This window comes from Acomys minous (assembly GCF_964271855.1).
Source record: "Acomys minous genome assembly, chromosome: 4".
Classification (NCBI taxonomy): domain Eukaryota; kingdom Metazoa; phylum Chordata; class Mammalia; order Rodentia; family Muridae; genus Acomys; species Acomys minous.
In genome coordinates, this window is record NC_140486.1 from 49,939,808 (window position 1) to 49,960,152 (window position 20,345).

Here is a 20,345-nt window from a genome sequence, read left to right on the forward strand (position 1 = left end):
ATTTGTTTTGTTCTTTTTTTTTTAACATTTATACATAAAATTTCAGCAATAAACAATGTAAAATGAAAACACTCTTACGTTAAAAGTGAAAACAGCCAGGTGTGTGGTACACACCTTTAATCCCAGCACTCAAGAGGCAGAGGCCGGCGAATCACTATGAGTTCGAGGCCAGCCTAGTCTACAAAGTGAGTCCACAGAGAGACTCTGTCTCGAAAAACCAAAAAGAAAAAAAAGTGAAAACAAGAAAATAGAAGTCAATTCCATGTATTTATTTGTTTTTTATTTATTGGTTTCTTGAGAGAACATTTCTTTGTGTAGGCTAGCCTTGAACTCACAGAAATCTACCTACCTGCCTCTTGAGTGCTAAGATTAAAGGTGTGAGCCACTATGCTTGGCTTTTACAGCAATTCCTTTTTGTTGTTGTTTGTTTTGGGGGGGCGTGGTTTCTCTGTGTAGACCTGGAACTCAGAGATGCCCCTGCATCTGCCTCCTGAGTGCTGGGATTAAAGGTGTGCATTACAGCAATTCTTTGAGGGAGGCGTGGAAGTGCCGGAGAGATGGCTCAGCAGTTAAGAGTATATACTGCTCTCCCAAAGGTCCCAATTGGGGTTCCTAGCACCCACATTGGGTGGCTCACAGTGACTGGGATCAAAGGAGTACACCGCAACAACCAGCAAACACGCAAATTCTAAAAAAGAGGAAAAAAAAATCATAATCCAACAACCGTGAAAATAGATCTGGTCTTAAGAAGACATTATTTTATGAAAAACTTAAATTGGACAGTTTATTGTTTTGGGAGTTAAAATATGTTTACAAGAGAAGCTGTTGACAAGCCAGTTCCTACCCTGAAGTGACTGTATAAAACATGAAATCTGCAGCCAAATAGCTCGAAGCAACCGAATCACTGAAAAAGACAGTAGAGATGGCGGGGGGGTGGGGTGGGGGGTGGGGGGGGGTGGTTACGGGGGGAGGGGAGGGGCAGCTTGGAAACAGCAGAGAGTGCCTTGGGTGAAGGCTAGATTTAGCGTTAGAAACCTCACTGTTACCCAGCTCTTTTCTGGCATTGTTCCCAGTGGCCCATATGTAGCAAAGTCTTGCCTGAAAAAATATCGCTCGTGGTTTTAAAATCTTAGATAGTCCGACTAGTGACATCTACTTGGACCAACATGCACATGAGACTCAGTTCAGCAGAGTCAGACCTTGTCTGTGTTCCAGGTGGGCTGGGCCAGGAACAAATGCTACCCACCCCAGGACTCCTAGAGCAAACACTGAGTGCAGTGGGTCGCAACCCTCACAGGGTCACAGATTATGTATCCTGTGACCCAGATTGCTTACATTACGACTCAGAAGCAAACTTACAGTCATGAAATAGCCACGAAAATAATTTTATTTGGGGGGGTCACAACATGACGAGCTGCATTAAAGGGTCCTATCAGCATTAGGAATTTTGAGGAGCACTGTCTCGTTACTTTTCATTTTACCTTGGCACTTCTAGTGCCAGGATTACAGGTGTGCATTACCCCAACTTGAAAGTCTGGGTTTTTGCCTCAAAAACATCCCAAACCTCTCTTCTGATATGATTAGATGCACACCTCCAGCGACATCCACTTAGAGCACAGTAGCTTACCCTCTTGCCTAGGTTATTTCAGTAGCTTGCTTTTGTCCCCAGCATTAAAATCATCAAAGTTCTAATCATGGCCCACATTTTGTTTTGAAGATTTTTGTTTTGTTTGAGACAGGGTTTCTTTGTGTAGCCTTGGCTATCCTAGACTCACTTTGTAGACCAGGCAAACTCACACCGGTCCACCTGCCTCTGCCTCCTGAGTGCTGGGATTAAAGGTGTGTGCCACCAGTGTCCCTAGACCTTTAAATAAAATTTATTTTACTTTGAGACAGTCTTGCTAAGTTGCCTAACTGGCCTTTGAACTCATGTGCTTCCTGCCTCAGCCTCCCACGTGGCTGAGATGATAGGCCTAGAGCAGCCACCGTGCTCTGTACACTAGTTTCTGATTAACCTTGCAGTAGTTACTCTGCCATCGCTCTTGCCCCAGAACAATACTGTCCTTTTTTTCTTTTTTTAAGATTTTATTATTTAATGTATGAGTTTTCTATCTGCATGTATGCCTGCATGCCAGAAGAGGGTATCAGACTCCAACATAGATGGCTGTGAGCCAATTTGGTTGCTGGGAATTGAACTCAGAACCTCTGGAAAAGCAGACAGTGCTCTTAACCACTGAGCCACCTCTCCAGCCCCCGTTCCTCCTTTCTAAGAACCTGCCCCGCCTCACCTGTTCCCCCTTTGCTAAGATCGTCCCTGTTGTCAGCGCAGGTTTCAGCTAGAACACGTCTGCAGACACACTGACCGGCCTTGCCTAACACCCCCCCCCCTTTGAATTCCTCTTATTCCTCTTTTTCTTGGCACTGTCATAGCTATAACGCTACCTATGTTTGATTATTGATTCACTGGTGCACTAAGTTCTATCCTGGTTTTGTCTGAGAGGAGCCTTGAAGTAACAAGCCGCCTTCCAGAAAGAGATGCTGTTGGAGAGCAGTCTGGCAGCTGTGGTGACACAGCTCAATCCCAGGACCTGAAGATGACTGCTACAAGTTCCAGGCAACCTGAGCCAGAGAGGGCAAGGCCAGCTGGAGTGACATGTGGAGACCGTGCCTAAAACACTACCACCAGACCCAAAAGACAGCAACAAAATAGGTGTGGTGGAATAGGCCGGTAATCCACCTGGGAAGTGGAGACAGGGTCAGGAGTTGAAGGGCAGCCTGGGCTATACAAGACCCTTTCTCAACAAGCAAAAAGGAGCCTAAATCCTTTGACAGTTATTGAAAACAGGGAGAATAGTGTGGGAGAGTTGGGGAACTCTCCCATAAAAGAGAACTTTTATGTTCTCTTTCTTTTCTGTAAAAGGTAGAAATCTTTTAAAATTATGTTTATGTGTTGAGTGCTTTGCCTGAATGTATGTCTGTGTACCATGTGTGTGCCTGGTGCCTGCAAAGGTTAGAAGAAGGGGCAGGTCCCTGGGACTGGAGTTCCAGGTAAGTGCTGGGAACTGAATCTAGGTCTTCTGGAAGACCATCTTTCTGAGGTAGAAATTTAAAAAGAAAAAAAAAAAAGTCTGGGCTGTCGCTCAGTAAGTACCTGTCTACCATACATGAATCTGGAGTTCAGGCCCCGGCATTGGACACACACGGATACACACACCTGCCTCCTCCCCACCCTACACAAGGCCTTCAGACAGTGGCAGTTCCCACTGCTGTCACTCCAGGTGCTTCCCCTCGTCCACTCACTAGGCCATGAGAAGGCTCAGGCAGCCCCTGTGGAGAAACCAGGATGATCAGATCCTCAGCCTGAGCTCCTGCTCCCAGCACTAATCTACCAGTTATCAGTGAGCACTCACTTTTTCTTTTCCTGTCATTTTTAATTTATTGTTTGGGGGGAAGATCTCTGTTTAGCTCAGGCTGGTCTCAAATTCAAGAATCTTCTGTTTTAGCATCGCAAGTACTGAGTTTACAAGCGTCGCTGTGATTGCCTGAAAACAGATTTTTAATTTTTTGGTTGGTTGGTTTGGGGTTTTTATTTTGTAAGAGAGGGTCTCACCATGTTATCCTGGCTGGCCTGGAACTTGATATGTAGACCAGGCTAGTTTTGAACTCACAGAGATCTACTGGGATTAAAGGTGCGTGCCACCACTGCTCATGTAAACCCTTCTTTCTACGTTGCCTTGGTCATGGTGTAAGTAACTACTTACACTGGCTGTGGGTGCAATGTGGCCGGCCTGCTCCAGGCTCCTGCTGCCATGCTTTCCCTACTGTGATGGACTGTCCTTCCAAAATGTGAGTCAAAATAAACTCCCCCTTCCTCGAGATGCTTTGTCACGCAGCAAGACAAGTGACTAAAGGAGGCGTCCTTTCCCAGGTAAGAGCTCAAAACCATGGTGTGTGGCGCACATCTTTATTCCCAGCACTTGGGAGGCAGAGGCAGGCAGATTGCTGTGAGTTCGAGGCCTGCCTGGTCTACAAAGTGAGTCCAGGATAGCCAAGGCTACATAGAGAAACCCTGTCTCAAAAAACAAGCAAACAAACAAAACAAAAATAATAACCCACAGTGTGCCATCCCATGAGTTTCGCTGAGCCTAGGTCCCCAGAATCCCAGAATGCCAGCTGACATGCTCTTGTAGTGATGTCTAACAAGGCTGACCGGCCCTCATGCCCACACTGGATTCAAGGATCTCTCCTTGCAACCTTGCCCCATCCTCAAGCTCCGGCTACTGGAACTTCCTTCCCTCCTGGGTGTCGTCCCAAATACATAGGACACAGCCTGTTTAGACTGATGGAGTGAACATTGAGTGACAAGGACATGAAGTAACATCTCATGAAAACCCTTAGGGATGGGACAGAGCACAGTTCATGTAGGAATACTATGGGTCACTGCCCTGGGGGACTATGGAGCTTTGTCTGGGGTAACTGAGGTGAACACCCTCATCTACTAGACAAAATTTTGTATAAGTTCTGCACTGAGGCCACAGAGTTCATGGCATCTTCCGCACACGCTATCCACTTCAGTAACCACTGGCTATGTGTAGCTATTGGAATTGTGGGCTTAGGATGTAGCGTAGAAGTAGAGCACTTTCCTAAGATGGAAATCATAACTAAAGTTATAATAATAAAGTTATAACAAAAACAAAAATTAGCTAGGCAGGCGAGGTTTTGAGAACCAGGTTTGGCTAGTGTCCTGCAGAACATGTCCACTGTGTATGGAATGTTCTAGTGACTGCTTCTCTGGCCCATTTCCCCAAGGCCACTTCCTCACCTTATTTTTTGAAACAGGATCTCACTATGTAGCTCTGGCTGTCCTGGAACTCACAGCGAGAATAAAAGGCATCTGCCATCATGCCTGGCTTATTCTATAAGATTTCGGTCTTTATTTTTTCGTTTTTGTTTTGGAGGCAAGGTCTCTTGAGCCCAACCTAGCCTTGAACTTGCTATGATTCTGAATTTCTTCTACCTCTACCTCCAAAGTGCGGGCTGGGCAGTGCATACTGCGCAAGCGCTCTTTCGACTGAGCTGCTGTATTTTTGTGGATTTTATTGTTTTGAGGCAGGGCTTTTTTATGTAGGCCAGGATTGAACCCACAATCCTCTAGCCTCCTGAATGCTTAAGTTACCAGCCTGAACCACCACACCTAGTCATTTGTTGCTGCATTGTTAGGGATGAAATCCAGCTTGGCTCTAACCTACTGAACCCCACGCCCCGGCCTCGGCCTGGCGAACAGAGGAAGTCCCCGCCCCCGGTTGCCAGGGTGCTCTGTGGCGTCTCATTCTCATTGGCTGGCGACGAGCAAGGCGCGCAGCGGCAGGCTATTTCCAACGAGCTGGCGGGGGGCAAAAGATGGCGACGCCCCTTGGGTGGTCGCAGGGGGGATCCGGATCTGTGTGTCTCGCCTTTGATCAACTGCGGGACGTGATTGAATCTCAGGAGGAACTGATCCACCAGCTGAGGAATGTGGTATGGAGACCGAGCTCAGGGAAGGGCCGCACCCGACGCCTCACCGGTGGGGGCAGGGCCAGCCCCTCGTTGGATGTAGGGGGCGTGTCTAGAGTATACCACGGAGGGCGTTGTCCCTGGCTGCCAGGGGTGGAACGGAGAAGAGCTGGGTGCCTTCCTGAACGTTAACCCAAACTGGCCAATGTTCCCCACTCTGCCTGGTTGCTGAAGGGACTGGCAGATCCTCATTGAACTTGAGTGTCTCCACTTTTAGGGGTAACCTCACTGACTACCCAAGGCTTCCTGCTCACTGAACCCAGATCATTCCTAAGCTGCACTCTGCAGTGTCAGATGCAGTGCTAATACAAACTTGGCCTTTCACAGTGCTGAGTTAAGAGTCTCCAAACCTTTCCGTATCCATTTGTTTCCGACCTCAGCTAAGCGGAGCCAAGCATTGGCGTCACAGGTTACCTCGGTGCTGGCCAGCTTTGAGATCATGGTTTTTGTTTTTTCTATTTTGGTAACAATATTGAGATGTGTTTCTATCTCAAAAAATAAAACTGGCTTCGCATCTATTTTTCACTTTAATGATTTTTTAAGGTTATTTTTTAAAAGATTTATTTATTGTTATGTATACAGTGCTCTGCTTACAGGTACACCTGCAGGCCAGAAGAGGGCATCAGATCACATTACAGATGGTTGTGAGCCACCATGTGGTTGCTGGGAATTGAACTCAAGACCTCTGGAAGAGCAGCCAGTGCTCTTAACCTCTGTGTCATCTCTCCAGCCCCTCACTTTATTGATTTTTGTTGTTGTTGTTGTTGTTTGGTTTTTGTTTTTCAAGACAGGGTTTCTCTGTGTTAGCCCTGGCTGTCCTGGACTCACTTTGTAGACCAGGCTGGCCTCGAACTCACAGTGATCCACCTGCCTCTGCCTCCCGAGTTGCCTGTATTAAAGGTGTGAGCTACCACACCTGGCCACTTTAGTGATTTTTAAACACTGTCTTCCCTTGTGGGCAGTTAGATTCTAGGGGGTTATGAGAGGCATACTCTCAGTGAAATGTACGCTGCTGCGGGCACTGAACTGCCTTCACTTCCCAGAGGGCTCCCAGATCTTTCTCTTGGCAGCTCACTTTAGCATACCCACCGTCTGGAACTTTTTTTTTTTCTCTGTTTATCCTAGTTAGCAGTCTGAGCAACCCTGATCCTTCTAAAGCCGGGCCCAAGGGTCCGTCTGTGTACCACATCACCTACTGCTTTCACCAACGACATACACCGAGTGCTGCCTAGGAGGCTGGATGCTCCTTGCAGGCAGTACTTAGAACCAGCCCTCAGTAATTAAGTCTCCTGTCCTAAGGCCAGTCAAGTCCTGGATGCCTTGGTCCTTGGTCCATTATCCATCCATGTCCTGGTCATTAGGGGGCATCCCCCTCCCACCCCAGCCCCAGTCCCTTCCTGAGCCAGGCTCTGTTGCAGATGGTTCTCCAGGATGAAAATTTTGTCAGTAAAGAAGAGTTCCAGGAAATAGAGAAGAAACTGGTGGTGAGTAGCAGCCTCTGCTGACTCCTCCTCCCTGTGGCTGGGGCTGACTCCTCCTCCCTGTGGCTGGGGAGGGTCCTTGAGTGCTGCCCTGTTAGACCTTGTAGCCCTCGTAGTGAGGCAGACCCTTCCTGCACCCTGGCTTCAGCATGCACCCCTGAGAGAGGGGGTTAATTAAGGGATCCTGAGAGACCCAAGCGGCTTGGGATAAAGGACATGACCACCTCCCCTGCAGGAAGAGAAGGCTGCTCATGCAAAAACCAAAGTCCTCCTGGCCAAGGAAGAGGAGAAGCTGCAGTTTGCCCTCGGAGAGGTGGAGGTGCTGTCCAAGCAGCTGGAGAAAGAGAAGTTGGCCTTTGAGAAAGCGTGAGTGAGCAGGCCTCCGGGCTGGGCGTGGAGGCCAGGGCCGCCTCTGCTTTCTGCCTGCCCACCCTCCCATTTTAACTTGTCCACCCAGGCTCTCCAGTGTCAAGAGCAGAGTCCTGCAGGAGTCTAGCAGGAAGGACCAGCTCATCACCAAGTGCAATGGTAGGCGGGAGGCCCGTGCTGCCACCCACGTTAACATTCATGGACTCTTTCCCAACAGCCCAGTGCCAGTGCCAAAATCAGGGTTGTACCCCAACTTCTGCCCCCGGCTGAGGATACAGGCAAGTCCAGGCGGGTCACACCTTCGAAAATGCCTTCAGGGACCAGGCAGGCCACGGAAGTGATGGATACAATTGGTGTGCGGTATTCTTCACAGCCATAAAGGAACGGGCTTGCTCCCATTTTACTTGAAACATACAACATTCTTAGTCCACCTTTTGTTTTCTCCCATTTTTGATAAGTGTTAGAAATAGTGTACCCTGTTTATGACCTTGCTTCAGGAGGAGCCATAGAGTAAGCCGTCCTACTGGGGGGCTGATCTCAGACCCAGATCAAGGGACTCAGTAGGAGTGGGGACTGGGGTAGTGAGAGCCGCGCCCTTCCCTAGGCTCGCCAGATGGGTTTTTGTTTTGTTTTGCTTTTTTTGTTTCTTTTTTTTTGTTGTTGTTGTTGTTTTAAGAATCTAGAAGCCAGGTGTTGTGCACACACTTCTAATTCCAGCATTCAGGAGGTGGAGGCAGGGGGACTGGGAGTTTCACGCCATCATGAACTGTGTAAGCCCTTGTCTCAAAAACAAAAACGGAATTTACAGACCAACTTTAATGGAAACGTCTGAATTGTCAGTGGAGGCAGCTGACTTAGGCAGTTTTAAGGTACTGTATTCACTGAGTGAAATATGTCTGGGCCACACTGGATTTCAGCTCTGCCTTTCGCCACTTGCTGGTTCTGTGGGACACTGTGAGCTGAGGGCACAGCTACGTAATGTCCTAGCTTTCAGGAACACCTTCCATTTTCAGAGAAGGCTGCACTCCTGTCACTTAGCCTAAGAAATAGCCATGAATTCCATGCATGAAATCTGTTCATTCTCTGTAGGAGATCTTGAATAGGCCGACTTGAACACAAGAGGGTTAAGATCCTTCCCTGTGTGGGTGGGTGTGGTGGCACACGCCTTTAATCCCAGCTCTCGGGAGGCAGAGGCTGGTGGATCGATGTGAGTTCGAGGCCAGCCTGGTCTACAAAGCGAGTCCAAGACAGCCAAGGCTAACACAGAGAAACCCTGTCTGGGGTGGGGGGATATCTAGGGCATTTCCTTAGATCAAACTCAGCCCAGGCCCTAAGGCTCTGCCTGTGTTATGGCTACCTCCTCACAGAAATGCCAAAAGAACTCACCCAAGCCAGTATGGTAGAGTGAACCTCACTTTTAATTAAAATTTCTACCTGGCCCTTTGTAATTGCCTGTTTTAGAACTCACTCCGTAAATCAGGCTGCCTCTGCCTCCAGAATACTGGGATTAAAGATATGTGCCACCTCTGCCACCCAGCTCAGTTGTTTTATATTTACATAGCTATTTTCCTTTTTTTTTTTTTCTTTCCTTTTTTGAGACAGTTTCTCTCTATGTAGGTCTGGTTGATCTGGAATTCTGTATGTACACTAGGCTAGCCTTGAACTCACAGTGATCCCCCTGCCTCTGCCTCTAAGTATGGGAATTAACAGGTCTTTGTCACCATGCCCAGCTAGTCACAGATTTCTCATTCTCTTTCCCAAAAGAGTTTTAGTTGTAATTGATCCAGACTGCTCAGATGACCCTGAGGCCCAGGCTCTGTGGCCCCATCCCATCATGCTTTCTGGTTTTCACCAATGCCTCCTTCCTCTTTTCCACATTGTGCCCCTAGGACCAGATTCACCTGAACTGCTAAATGCAGCAATGTTTCTGCATGGCCAGAACTTGTGTTGTAGTTACCTCATTTTCTTCTTTCTTCTTTCTTTGTAGGTGTGCATGTCTGTTTGTATGTACATGCAAGACCCAGAGGTCAAAGCCAGGTGCCTTCCTCAGTCATTCTCTACATTTTTATTTTGTATGAGTGTTTTACCTGCTTGGGCGCACACACACACACACAATGCATGACTGGTGCCCACAGATACGAGAAGAAGGCATCTGATACCCTGGGGCTGGAACTGCAGACAGTTGTGAGCTGCCATAGTGGGTGATGGGACTTGAACCAAAGTCTTTTGCAAAAGCAACAAGTGCTCCTAACCTCTGACCCAACTTTTCAACTACCTAACCTTATTTATTTATTTATTTATTTTGGCTTTTAGAGACAGTGTTTCTCTGTGCAGCAGCCCTGGCTGTCCTGGACTCACTTTGTAGACCAGGCTGGCCTCGAACTCACAGCAATCCGCCTGCCTCTGCCTCCCTCCCGACTGCTGGGATTAAAGGTGTGCGCCAGCACGGCCCGGCTGCACCTGGCTTTTTGTGTGGATGCTCAGTATCTAGATGACGGTCCTCATGTTTGTTGCGGAGCACTTTACCAACTGAACCACCTCCTCATATGTGTCGGGGGAGGGGTGTGCCTGTGTACCTGTGTACCTGTGTGCACATGCATATGGAAGCTGGAAGGCAACCTCTGATGTCATCCTGAGGAGTGGTACCCTCTCAGTGGCCTGAAGCTCACCAACTTGGCTGCACTGGCTGGCCTAGAGAGTCCCAAGGATCCTCCTGCCTCTGCCTCTCCAGCACTAGGATATAAACAGATGCCACCACACCCAGAATTTTCACATGGCTTCTGGGGGCCCCACTCAGACCCTCAGGCTCGTAAGTCGAGTGTCCCACAGTCCAAGCCCTTCTCTAGTTCTCACCCCTCTGATTTTATATGTGTGTCAACTTTAATGAGTTTGGGCTTTTTAGCTTTATCTTATTATATGTATGGGTGTATTATCTGGTGTGCACAGAGAGTTACAGAAGGTTAACTATGGCGTGGGTGCTGGGAATAGAACCCAGCCAGTGCTCCTAACCACTGAGGTCACGCCCCTCATGCCCTCTGAGAGATGACAGCGCGTGCATCCCAGGCTAGCCTCAAACTTGCTAAGGAATGACTGAGCTGATCTTCCTGCTCTCCGAATGCTAAGATTACCATCCTGTGCCACCACACCTAGCATTTCCTTTATTTTTCTGTCTTTAACAGTGTCGGGGATTGAATCCAGGGTTTTGCATGCTAAGCATAAGTGTGCTTTCTACCAGTGAGCTGTTTTCCCAGTTCTGTGCGGCCTTGTAGCCAGTGGGATGCCCCCTCCCCACCCCCCCACCCCCCCCCCGTGATCAAAATCTCCCAGTGCTCCATGAAGGACAAGTATATAGATGAATGCTCTCAGATCCTTATAGCCAAAGCACAAAAATCTTTGTATCTAATGTGTGCTTAGTTAGGAGCGAGGTTTTTCCATCACTGTCATGCTGGAATAGGGATCACTTACATATGAGGAAGCAGGTGCGAAAAGCTAACTCAGCAGCTAATGCTGCCTCATCAACCTGTGCCTTCCTCAAGGGTGGCCTCATCTTGCTCTGATCGGTTTCCTTTTCTATGTGTCCTTTGTTTTCTTTTTCTTCTCTCTTTTCAAACTCAGAGCTTCACACATGCTAGGTGAATGTTCTAGTAATGCGCCGTGCCACCAGTGTTCAGTTCCTTTTTATTTTTATTGTTCATTCATTCATTTGGAGACAGGGTCTCAGGTAACCCAGGCTGGCCTCAAAATTGACAGGATGACCTTTGGCTTCCGATTCATCTCTGCCTTCCTAGGGCTGAGATTAGTAGTATGTGCTGGCACCATCAGTTTAGATTCTGAGTTTTGGGGGGTTTTTTGGGGGGGTTGTTTTTTAGACTTATTTTATGTGTATGAGTGTTTTGCCTGCATATATGTTGGTGTTTCATGTGTGTGTCCAGTGCCTGTGGAGGTCGGAAGAGGGTGCCAGATCCCCAGGAACTAGATTTGTAAGAACCACGTGGGTGCTGGGAACCAATTCAGGTCCCGTAGGAGATCAGTTAGTGCTCTTACCTGAGCCATCTGTCCAGCCTCTACTTCCTGAGTACGGACTCCTCTTTTGGGGACGCTAAGCACATGTCTGGTGGAGTCCCTGTCCAGCCCAAGGCTGGCGGCTATCCAGCCTGCCGGTGATAAGGCTGGTTGAACTGAGATGGCCAATGTCGATGTTTTCAAGCCCAAAGTCCTTAGGGGACATCTTTTTCATCCATTCTACAGGAGACAGATCTATAAGCTAGGCACTGTTTTAGGTCTTGGGGACAACAGCGAGGAAGTCGTCGTCCCTGCCCTTGTGGACCTTATGTGCTATTAGTAAAGACAAAAAGGTGATGTACGAGACACTCTCCACATGGGCACAAGGGGAAAGGGGGCAGGAAATGAGGAAAGGGAGCAGGAAATGGGTATAGGAAATACCAAGTGGGGTTGTAATCTCTAGACCAAGGGTCTGGTCAAGGAAGTGTAAAGATCTCAGGGCGGCACCCGAGGGCCGGGGCTTCAGAAGGCTCTCTGCTTCTCTCGGAGGCTTTTGCCCACCCTCACCTGCCTGAGGGGCACAATACATAATCATCGTCTCCACCCCCAAGATCCCATACATTTGCCGGTAGGGCAGGGTCCCGTGAAGAACACCCATGATCCTAGCTGCTCAGGAGGCTGAGGGAGAAGGACCAAAAGTGTGAGGCCTGCCAGGCCAACCGGAGGGCGAGTTTAAGGCTAGCCTGGTCAACTTAATGAGACTCTGCATCAAAACCAAGTAAAAAGTAGATGGATGTGAGTTCAGTCCCCAATACAGAAAAAACAAACTGGTTCATACTAAGGGACTGGCAACTGTTCAAGGAGAACCCTTGGGCAGGGAGAGTGAAGTTCTGAAAAGCGCCCCAAGGGAAGACCTGAGAGATGGGACCCACCCCTCCTCCCTGCCTCTCTCCCCCACAGAAATTGAGTCTCACATTATAAAGCAAGAAGATATACTTAATGGCAAAGAGAATGAGATTAAAGAGTTGCAGCAAGTTATCAGCCAGCAGAAACAGATTTTCAGGTGAGGGGCCGGGCCAGGCTGGGGGTTGTTGATGGAATGGGGAGTCTGACTTCCGGCCCCTACCCAGAGCTGTCCAGCCTACGACCAGCTGGCTCCATTGCAGGAATCACATGTCTGACTTCCGGATCCAGAAGCAGCAGGAGAGCTACATGGCCCGGGTGCTGGACCAGAAGCATAAGAAAGCCTCGGGAGCACGTCGGGGCCGTAGCCGTCAGTGTTCCAGGGAAAAATAAAATGCTGGTTCCCTTCCTGTTCTCTAGCACTAATGCCCAACCTCTGTACTCTGTTCTGGGGAGACCAGCTCTTCCCTTCCACCCCTGTGGGTCCCTCCACTGAGGGAGGCTGCTCTGTCTGCCTCCTGTAGCAAACCAAGGCACCAAAGGCTGCATGGGACACAGGTCTGGGGACCACCACCACTGGGCCGCCTCTTCTGACCTTAGGCCCTGCTGCCACCGCCCTCTGGGATCCAGTAGAGCCGATGGGAGTGAGTGGGAACTGGGTCTTTGTGGTCTAGTGGGAACTGCAGCTTGTTACTGGTCATTAGCCCCAGTCAGCCCAGTCGCACCCTAGCTTAAATGCGATTCTCTGGGGTTGCCCATAGGGTTAGGGTTAGGGCAGAATGGAGTGTGTATGTCAGCCCTGACCAGAGACTTCAAAGATGATTCCAGGACCACAGTGAACTGAGAAACCAGAAGCCATCAGGTAATAAGATGTGTATACTATCTACACAAATCACATCTGCAAGCCAGGTGAGGTAGTGTACACCTTTAATCACAGCACTCAGGAGGCAGAGGCAGGTAGATCTCAGTGAGTTCAAGGCCAGCCTGATCTACAAAGAGAGTTCAGGACAGCCAAGGACAGTTCCAGGACAGAGAAACCCTGTCTTGAGAAACAAAATCAAGTTACACCTGCACCTTCTTACACTTCAGGAAAGCAACAACAACAAAACCACAAAGAGGAGGGAAGTGACAAAAGCGGGAAATGCGAAAGGGCAGCCTGTCCAAGTTGCAGGTCTTGACAGGATGAAAGGCTAAATCTGTTCAGAAGCCATCACTAAGTGTGCCCCTAGGTGGCCATGGGGAGCACAAGATCCACAAGACTAGGGTTCAGTCTAGCCTGTGCTGGGTCACTCACTGTAAGGACAAGTGCAAAGGAGGGGCCAGTTCTCACATCAGGGCCCCTGGGGCCTGAGTCATAGCCGGGCCTTCAAGCCAGAAGTTAAGGACAAGTGTCCTAAGACAATGACAGCTGGCCACTGCCTCCCTACCAGGGAAGGAATAGAGCCTTGTGGGCCTGACGCTTCAGAGGGAACCCTACAAAGGTTGGTTTGTTGCCCAGGTTTGCTCAGTGCTAGGCAGCTTGTGAAAGCTAGCTAGGGACGATCCTGCTCCAGGCCACTCTTCCCCGTGGGCCTAAACGGTGAGTCTACCAGTACCTACCTCAGGAGAACCCTCTGGTTCTCCCTACCGGTCAAAGGTGGTATGGAGGTGTGAAAGAAGTCATGGGGGAGAGTTTCCTTGGAATGTTAAAGAGTTGGGGCCTGAGGATGTGGCATATTCAAGATCTCGAACCCTAAACTGCGTTTCAGGTAAGCCCCTTGCAAGGGCAGTTTTCTCACCTGTGATAGGTAGAGTTGGGCCTAGCTGCTGGTTCCTCTCTAGGCCTGCCACCCTAAGTCTGGAGCCCCGCCCCCGCGTTGCGCCTGTGCTGGAAAAAGTTAGACATAGGGGTTTCACCCCACAGGGCCCACAGCTTAGGTCTCTGCTGCCAAAGCCGCTAGCTCAGGGGTGGACGCTGGCGCTTTAAGACGCTTTGACCCCGCGGCATCCAGGCGGGGCGGGGACAGTGCGGGCGCCACCGGCCGTGGCAAAGGACGGGTGGTAGTGCTAGGTGTCCTGCCCACCATGCTGACTGCGCTCGCCGGGCCAGCCCTTCCTGGGCTCTCAAGGCGGCTGCCTGCCCCTACGCGGCGTCAGGACTCATCCAGTTCGTCCGGCTCCTACCACACAGCTCCGGGTTCTCCGATGCCCCCGGACGTTAGGCCGGACACAGAAGGCCCGGGGACTTGGCTCTGGGTGGCCCCTGGGCGGGGGGCGGGCGCGCAGCCTGCCCTGTCCGTCAGCGCCCAGAATAGCCGCCAGCAGCAGTGCTCCGGCTCGGGTTTCCCGCGAGGCCCGGGCTCCAGCCGGCAGCCACCCCGGCCCCAGCTGCGCATGCTGCCGTCGGGGGAGATGGAAGTCATCTTCGGCGCGGGGCCTCTATTTAGCCGCTCCGACGAGGAGGATCTGGAGGAGCAACAGCGCATGGCGCCTGCCTTCAGCAGTCCCTTGCTGCCTGGGCCAGCATCTCCTGCCTCTGTGTCGCCGCAGCCGCAGACCCCCGACGGGGGCTCTCGCTGGGCCACGTACCTGGAGCTGCCGCCCCGCGGGCCGAGTCCTGCTGTCTCAGGCCAGTACGAGTGTGTGGAGGTGGCACTGGAGGAGCGCACCCCGCCCGTTAGACCCCGCACGGTGCCAAAGCGTCAGATCGAGCTGCGTCCGCGGCCTCGAAGTCCCTCGCAGGACAGTCGCGCGCCGCGTCCCCGACTGCTCCTGCGCACCGGCTCCCTGGACGAGTCTCTGAGCCGCTTGCAGGCCGCGGCGGGCCTCGTGCAGACGGCGCTGGCCAGAAAACTGGGTTCTGCGGTCCCGGCCCCCAGCAACGTCACTTGTAGGTCTACCGGGAAGGAGGAACGCACGAACCCTCAGGAACCCGCACACAGCACTCGGGTGGTCCAGGAAGAGGCTAAGTCTCGGCCACCCCGCGCACACGAGAGTTCTGTCTCCACCAGAGCCCCGCGGCCTTGGCCTAGCCTCCGAGAGCGAGCGATTCGGCGCGACAAGCCGGAGCCCGGGACCGAGCCTCTGGGTCCAGTTAGTTCCAGCATCTTTCTGCAATCAGAGGAGAAAATTCAGCAGGCTCACAAACAGGAACCCAAGACCCAGTTGCCCCGTGAGACTACGGACCGAACCGTACCGAGGGCACGGAGTCCCCCTTTCTATACTAGAGGTTCCCGGGTGGTTCCCAGTAAGATTGTGAGGCCGAGGAGCCCATCTCCTTTGCAGCAGGCTCCAAACGGGGCTGTGCGGGGTCCTCGCTGTCCATCTCCCGAGAACCGCTCAGAACCTCATAGGACTGTTTGGAGAATGAGCAGCCCATCCTTCCCTGGGGCATCCTGTGCGTGGGAAAATCGGAATGCAGCCGTCGAGGAAGATGGCAGCAGAAGGAGCCCTTCCCTTTCGCCTCGTTCCCAATGGACTCAGGGTGTCCGTAGAGTTGAGAACCCTTGTCCCGAGGCTCCTTTGTGGAAGGTTCCTTATTCGATAGGTGGAGATGCAGTAGGGCTGAGGAGGGACCCATCTCTGTCAGCCTTGCTCCCACGGGAGTCGCGCCATCCTATAGAAATGCGTAGCCCATCGCCCCGAGAGACACAGGGTCCTATTGTGCAGGGCTCACCCACGGTATTTCGTCAGAAAGCTATGAATGGCCTAACTCAGGAGTTGGAGCCGCCTACACCATCAGCACCTGGGACGCCAGAACTCACAGAGGCGCAGCAGTGCCTGCTCACACTGGAGAATGCGGATATTGCCTTCAGAGGCGGTCAGCGGTCTCCAGATGTAGATACATCGGAACCGCCCTCAAAACATCTCACAAACATCCTGGACGACGACGTGAGCCCAGAAACTTTGAGCTCGGGAGAAGCGGCTTCTGGGCGTCCACGCGTGACCATTCCACGGCCGAGAGACGTGCGCAAGATGGTTAAGACCACTTATGCTCCAAGCTTCCCTGCAGGAACCCCCGGCTCCGGGCTTCCCGCGCCTCCCGCTGACACTTGCGGGGAGGAGGGCGATGCATCCAAAACTCACGAGCTCCCAGCGCTGGAGTCTCCCGCTCCGGCTCATTACACTTCCATTTTTCTCAAGGACTTTCTGCCAGTAGTACCTCATCCCTACGAGGTTCCAGAGCCTTCACTCCATGCAACCCCTAAGGACGCTCCCCAGTCCAATGGGGTCCCGAGGCGGAGGGCGGAGAACAGCACCGCGAAGCCTTTCGCACGCAGTGAGATCCGCTTGCCTGGTGCTCTAGCCTTGGGCCGGCGACAGGAGAAAACCCTGGGTGTCCAAGGTCGCAGTCCTGAGGGAGAAAACCCGGATGCTGAGGCCCAGTGCCTGGTCCTGGACCGCGAGGGTCGGACCAGCCCCTTAGGAGGCACTCGCACCGCGATCCAGTGTTGCCCTTTACGACCAGTAGGGACTGGACCGCCTCGTCCGGGCTCCCCGCAGGCATGTCCAAACTCGAGCCTTGGGTCAGCACCGGAATTGGAGACGCCGCTCGTGGCTCCTGCAACTGCCGTCCAGGCGCCCCTCCCACCGGATCCTCAGGCGACGGCGGCCAGGACCGCCGCACCCTTCCCGAGAGCTGCCTCTGCGCCTCCCACCGACCGGCTCCCTCTTGCATCTTCCCTGGGGATGCGGAGACCTCCGGGACCCGCGCCCCCCGGGAAGGTCCTCGTAGACCCGGAGAGCGGTCGCTACTACTTTGTGGAGGCGCCGAGGCAGCCGAGGCTGAGGGTACTCTTCGACCCCGAGAGCGGGCAGTACGTGGAAGTGCTGCTGCCACCCTCGCCCTCTCCCTCTCGGCCTGCCCGCCAGGCCTATGCGCCGCTGGGCATAGGGCCCGGCCTCTACCCGCCCGCCTATGGGCCTATCCCTGGCTCGTCACTGTCGCCGCTGTCCCCAAACCTGCCGGCCCTTGGTAGTCTCCAGCTACCCTGGGCCTCTGAAGCTGGGCCCCTGGAGGGGATGTACTACATACCTTTGAGCGGGACCCCTAGTCCGGCTCCACCGATGTTTTTCTGTGCCCCGCCCTCCAGTTCAGGTCCCATCCAGTCCAGCAAGGGTTCTGCGGTTCCTTTGTGAAGCTTCAGTGCCAATCCCCATTAGAGTTGGGTTCCTTCCCTAGAAGGTTTTGAAAGTTCCGGTTTCCTGTCTCTTAACTTTTTCTCCCATCAATTCATTGGCCAGTTCCAGCCAGTCACCAGACCAGAGGTGAATTTAAGAGAATGTACCTGCTCTCTGGGCTGATATTGCTAGAGCATCATTAGCAAATGGCTGGCTGGCTCCCCACCCCGTCCCCTGTCCCCCCAACAAAAATGTGTGTCCCTTTCCCAAACCTTCCCATGGTGTGGTGTATTTGTGTAGATGTGTGTGTGCAGGCAAGCAACGCAAGTATGTCAAAGTGAGAAGCCAGACTAACAGGTGTGGAGGCAGCAGGGCCCGGGGCTGCCTGTGGTCAACTGTCTGTATCTCCCTAACCCTGGGCCCAGTTGAGTGGGAACAGGGCAGTGGGTGCTGCTGAGGTGGAAAGGATGGACAGCAGCCATCAAATCTGGATTTGAGCTTTGTCCTGGGAGGCTACGGGAGAACGCAGTGCGGGCCCAGGCTAGCGAGGGGCTGAGAGTGGGAGCTGTGAGGCTAGCAGGTGGAGGGGAAGCATGGATGCCGTATGAGATGTGGAGGGTCAGCCCGGAGCTGGGGGTGAGAGGACTGGATGAGGTGGCCCAGGATCGCTGTGGTCCCTGCAAAGACAGCCAACGGGACAAGCAGCCCCTTGGCAGAAAGGCCTGCGGAAGAGTCTAGGAAATCAGGAAAAGCGGTGAAATCATTCTTTGGCCCTTCTGTTGCTAAGGGTGACTAGGGACACGTGGTGAATTGAAGAATGTCAAGTGATCAGTAATCGTTTCTCTTGGCTGGCCGTTGCCGGAGATTGACAGGGCAGGGAGGACAAGAATCTAGCAAAACAAGTTACTTTAGTTTGGGGAATTATAATTGTTTAACCAAGTGGACGGACTTTATAAAAATAGCTGTGATAGCCAGATGGTGGTGGCACATACCTTCAATCTCGGCAGAGGCATGCATATCTCTGTGAGTTCAAGGCCAGCCTGGTGCACAGAGTGAGTTCCAGGACAGCGAGGGCTTTTAGACAGAAACCTTGTCTCGAAACAAAAATGGTGTGACCACCAGCCAACAGCGCACAGCAGGGCGCTCAGATCCTCCTTCAAGCCCCACTGTCTGTCTTCTGGAGACCCTTGGAGTTGAGCTAGCCCCTGTTGAAGCTGTCCCCACCCAGATGGACATTAGAATCACCAGGGTGATAGGAAGGAAGGAAGTTGGGCGGGTTGTCACAGGGGTGGCTCTTGGTGACTGGAGTGTGGACAAGAGGAAGGATGTTCCTATATGGAGTAGGCCAAGGGGCCCTGACACCTCAGCCAGTTCCATTGTCTGTGTCCTTCCAGGAGCACAGGAAACAGTGCCCACACAGGGACTGTCCCTCTCCACTCCTCACAGCATAGGGAAGACCCCTGCCCTGAGCCAGGGGTAACTGAGGGCCAGAGAATAATCTCTGTGAGGTGGGAGGTAATCTCTGTGTCGTACTGAGGCTAAAATGACTGGGCTTTGCGGTAGGGGTGTTTGACATGAGGTGTTTGGGGAAGGGCAGTTCCCACTAGAGGCAGTGTCAGGGTTGGCGTTTGATAGCTTTCTGGTGTTCAGCCTTTCTGGTGTTGGAGCCTCTCTCAGCCTTCCCCTAGACTGGAAATTGACTAAAATACCGAGTCAATATAACCTCAACATGTCTCCCAGAGACACTGGTCCCTGTGGCATGGAGGGACCAGGGACCAGGGCCACCCCTAGAGTGCATCATCTCATGGTGTGCAATAGCTAGCTAGCTGGCCATGGAGAGCCATGGTGGCTGAAATAACAGCTAGTGTATGGTCAGAATTTCCCGCTGCCACCCTTTTAAAACAAAACAAAATAAAGCAAAACGAAATCCCGCTTTTCCCTGGCATGGTGGTACATGCACCTTTATTCTCAGCAATTGGGAGGCAGGGACAGATGGATCTCTTTGAGTTCAAGGCCGGCCTGGTTTACAGAGCAAGTTCCAGGACAGTCCAGTGCTATCTCAAAAAGCCCAATAAATAAATAACACTTAAAATGTTTATTTTTACTTTATGAGTGTTTGCCTGCATGTATGTATGTGCATCATATGTGTACCTGAGACCCACGAAGGCCAGATGAGGGTGGTGAATCCCCTAGAACTGGAGTTAAGAGATGGTTGTGAACCACCATATGAGTGATGGGAACTGAACCCAGGTCCTTAGCAAAAGAAGCGATGTTCTTAACCACTGCGCTGTCTTCAGCTTGCAGCCTCTTAAGCAGCCCCCCACCCTCCCACCCCTGCGCGCTCACACACACACACACACACACACACACACACACACACACACACACACAAAGCCCTCCTCCATGCCTGGCTCTAGCCTGGGTGAAGGGGACCCTAGGGTTGGAGAAAGGGACCATGCATGTGGCACACACTGTGGTTTCCCGGTCTCACTACAGTGAGAGCCCTAGGCTAGCAACCACACCCATGGCCACATTCCTCCTGGTGGCTGAGTGACCAGTGGGCACTGGGGACCCCTCTCAACACAGCTTCTCTCTCTCTCTCTCTTTTTTTTTTTTTTTTTTTTGGTTTGTTTGTTTGGTTTTTCGAGACAGGGTCTCTCTGTGTAGCCTTGGCTGTCCTGGACTCACTTTGTAGACCAGGCTGGCCTCGAACTCACAGCGATCCGCCTGCCTCTGCCTCCCGAGTGCTGGGATTAAAGGCGTGCGCCACCACTGCCCGGCAACACAGCTTCTCTAGCTAGAGGATTTGTCTCTTCTCTCTGAGCTTTCACATCCACTGTAGCAGAATAAAAGATGACTGTAACCGCCAGCCGTGGTGGCGCACACCTTTAATCCCAGCACTTGGGAGGCAGACTCAGGTGGATCGCTGTGAGTTCG

The 20,345-nt window shown here is 52.0% G+C and overlaps 2 protein-coding genes across 2 annotated transcripts; both read left to right on the forward strand.

The window, feature by feature from the left end:
* The first annotated feature begins 5,326 nt into the window (after positions 1-5,326).
* On the forward strand, positions 5,327-12,727 carry SPATA24 (spermatogenesis associated 24). Its single transcript, XM_084778418.1, has 6 exons — positions 5,327-5,517; positions 6,972-7,037; positions 7,270-7,400; positions 7,492-7,562; positions 12,366-12,468; positions 12,572-12,727. The coding sequence occupies exons 1-6, from the start codon at positions 5,401-5,403 to the stop codon at positions 12,699-12,701; spliced, it is 618 nt and encodes a 205-aa protein (XP_084634544.1). The 5' UTR covers positions 5,327-5,400; the 3' UTR covers positions 12,702-12,727.
* A 139-nt stretch (positions 12,728-12,866) lies between these two features.
* Positions 12,867-19,512, forward strand: PROB1 (proline rich basic protein 1). The gene has a single exon (XM_084778417.1). It carries the CDS (start codon positions 14,373-14,375, stop codon positions 17,424-17,426), a length of 3,054 nt encoding a protein of 1,017 aa, XP_084634543.1. The 5' UTR covers positions 12,867-14,372; the 3' UTR covers positions 17,427-19,512.
* Positions 19,513-20,345: the final 833 nt, after the last annotated feature.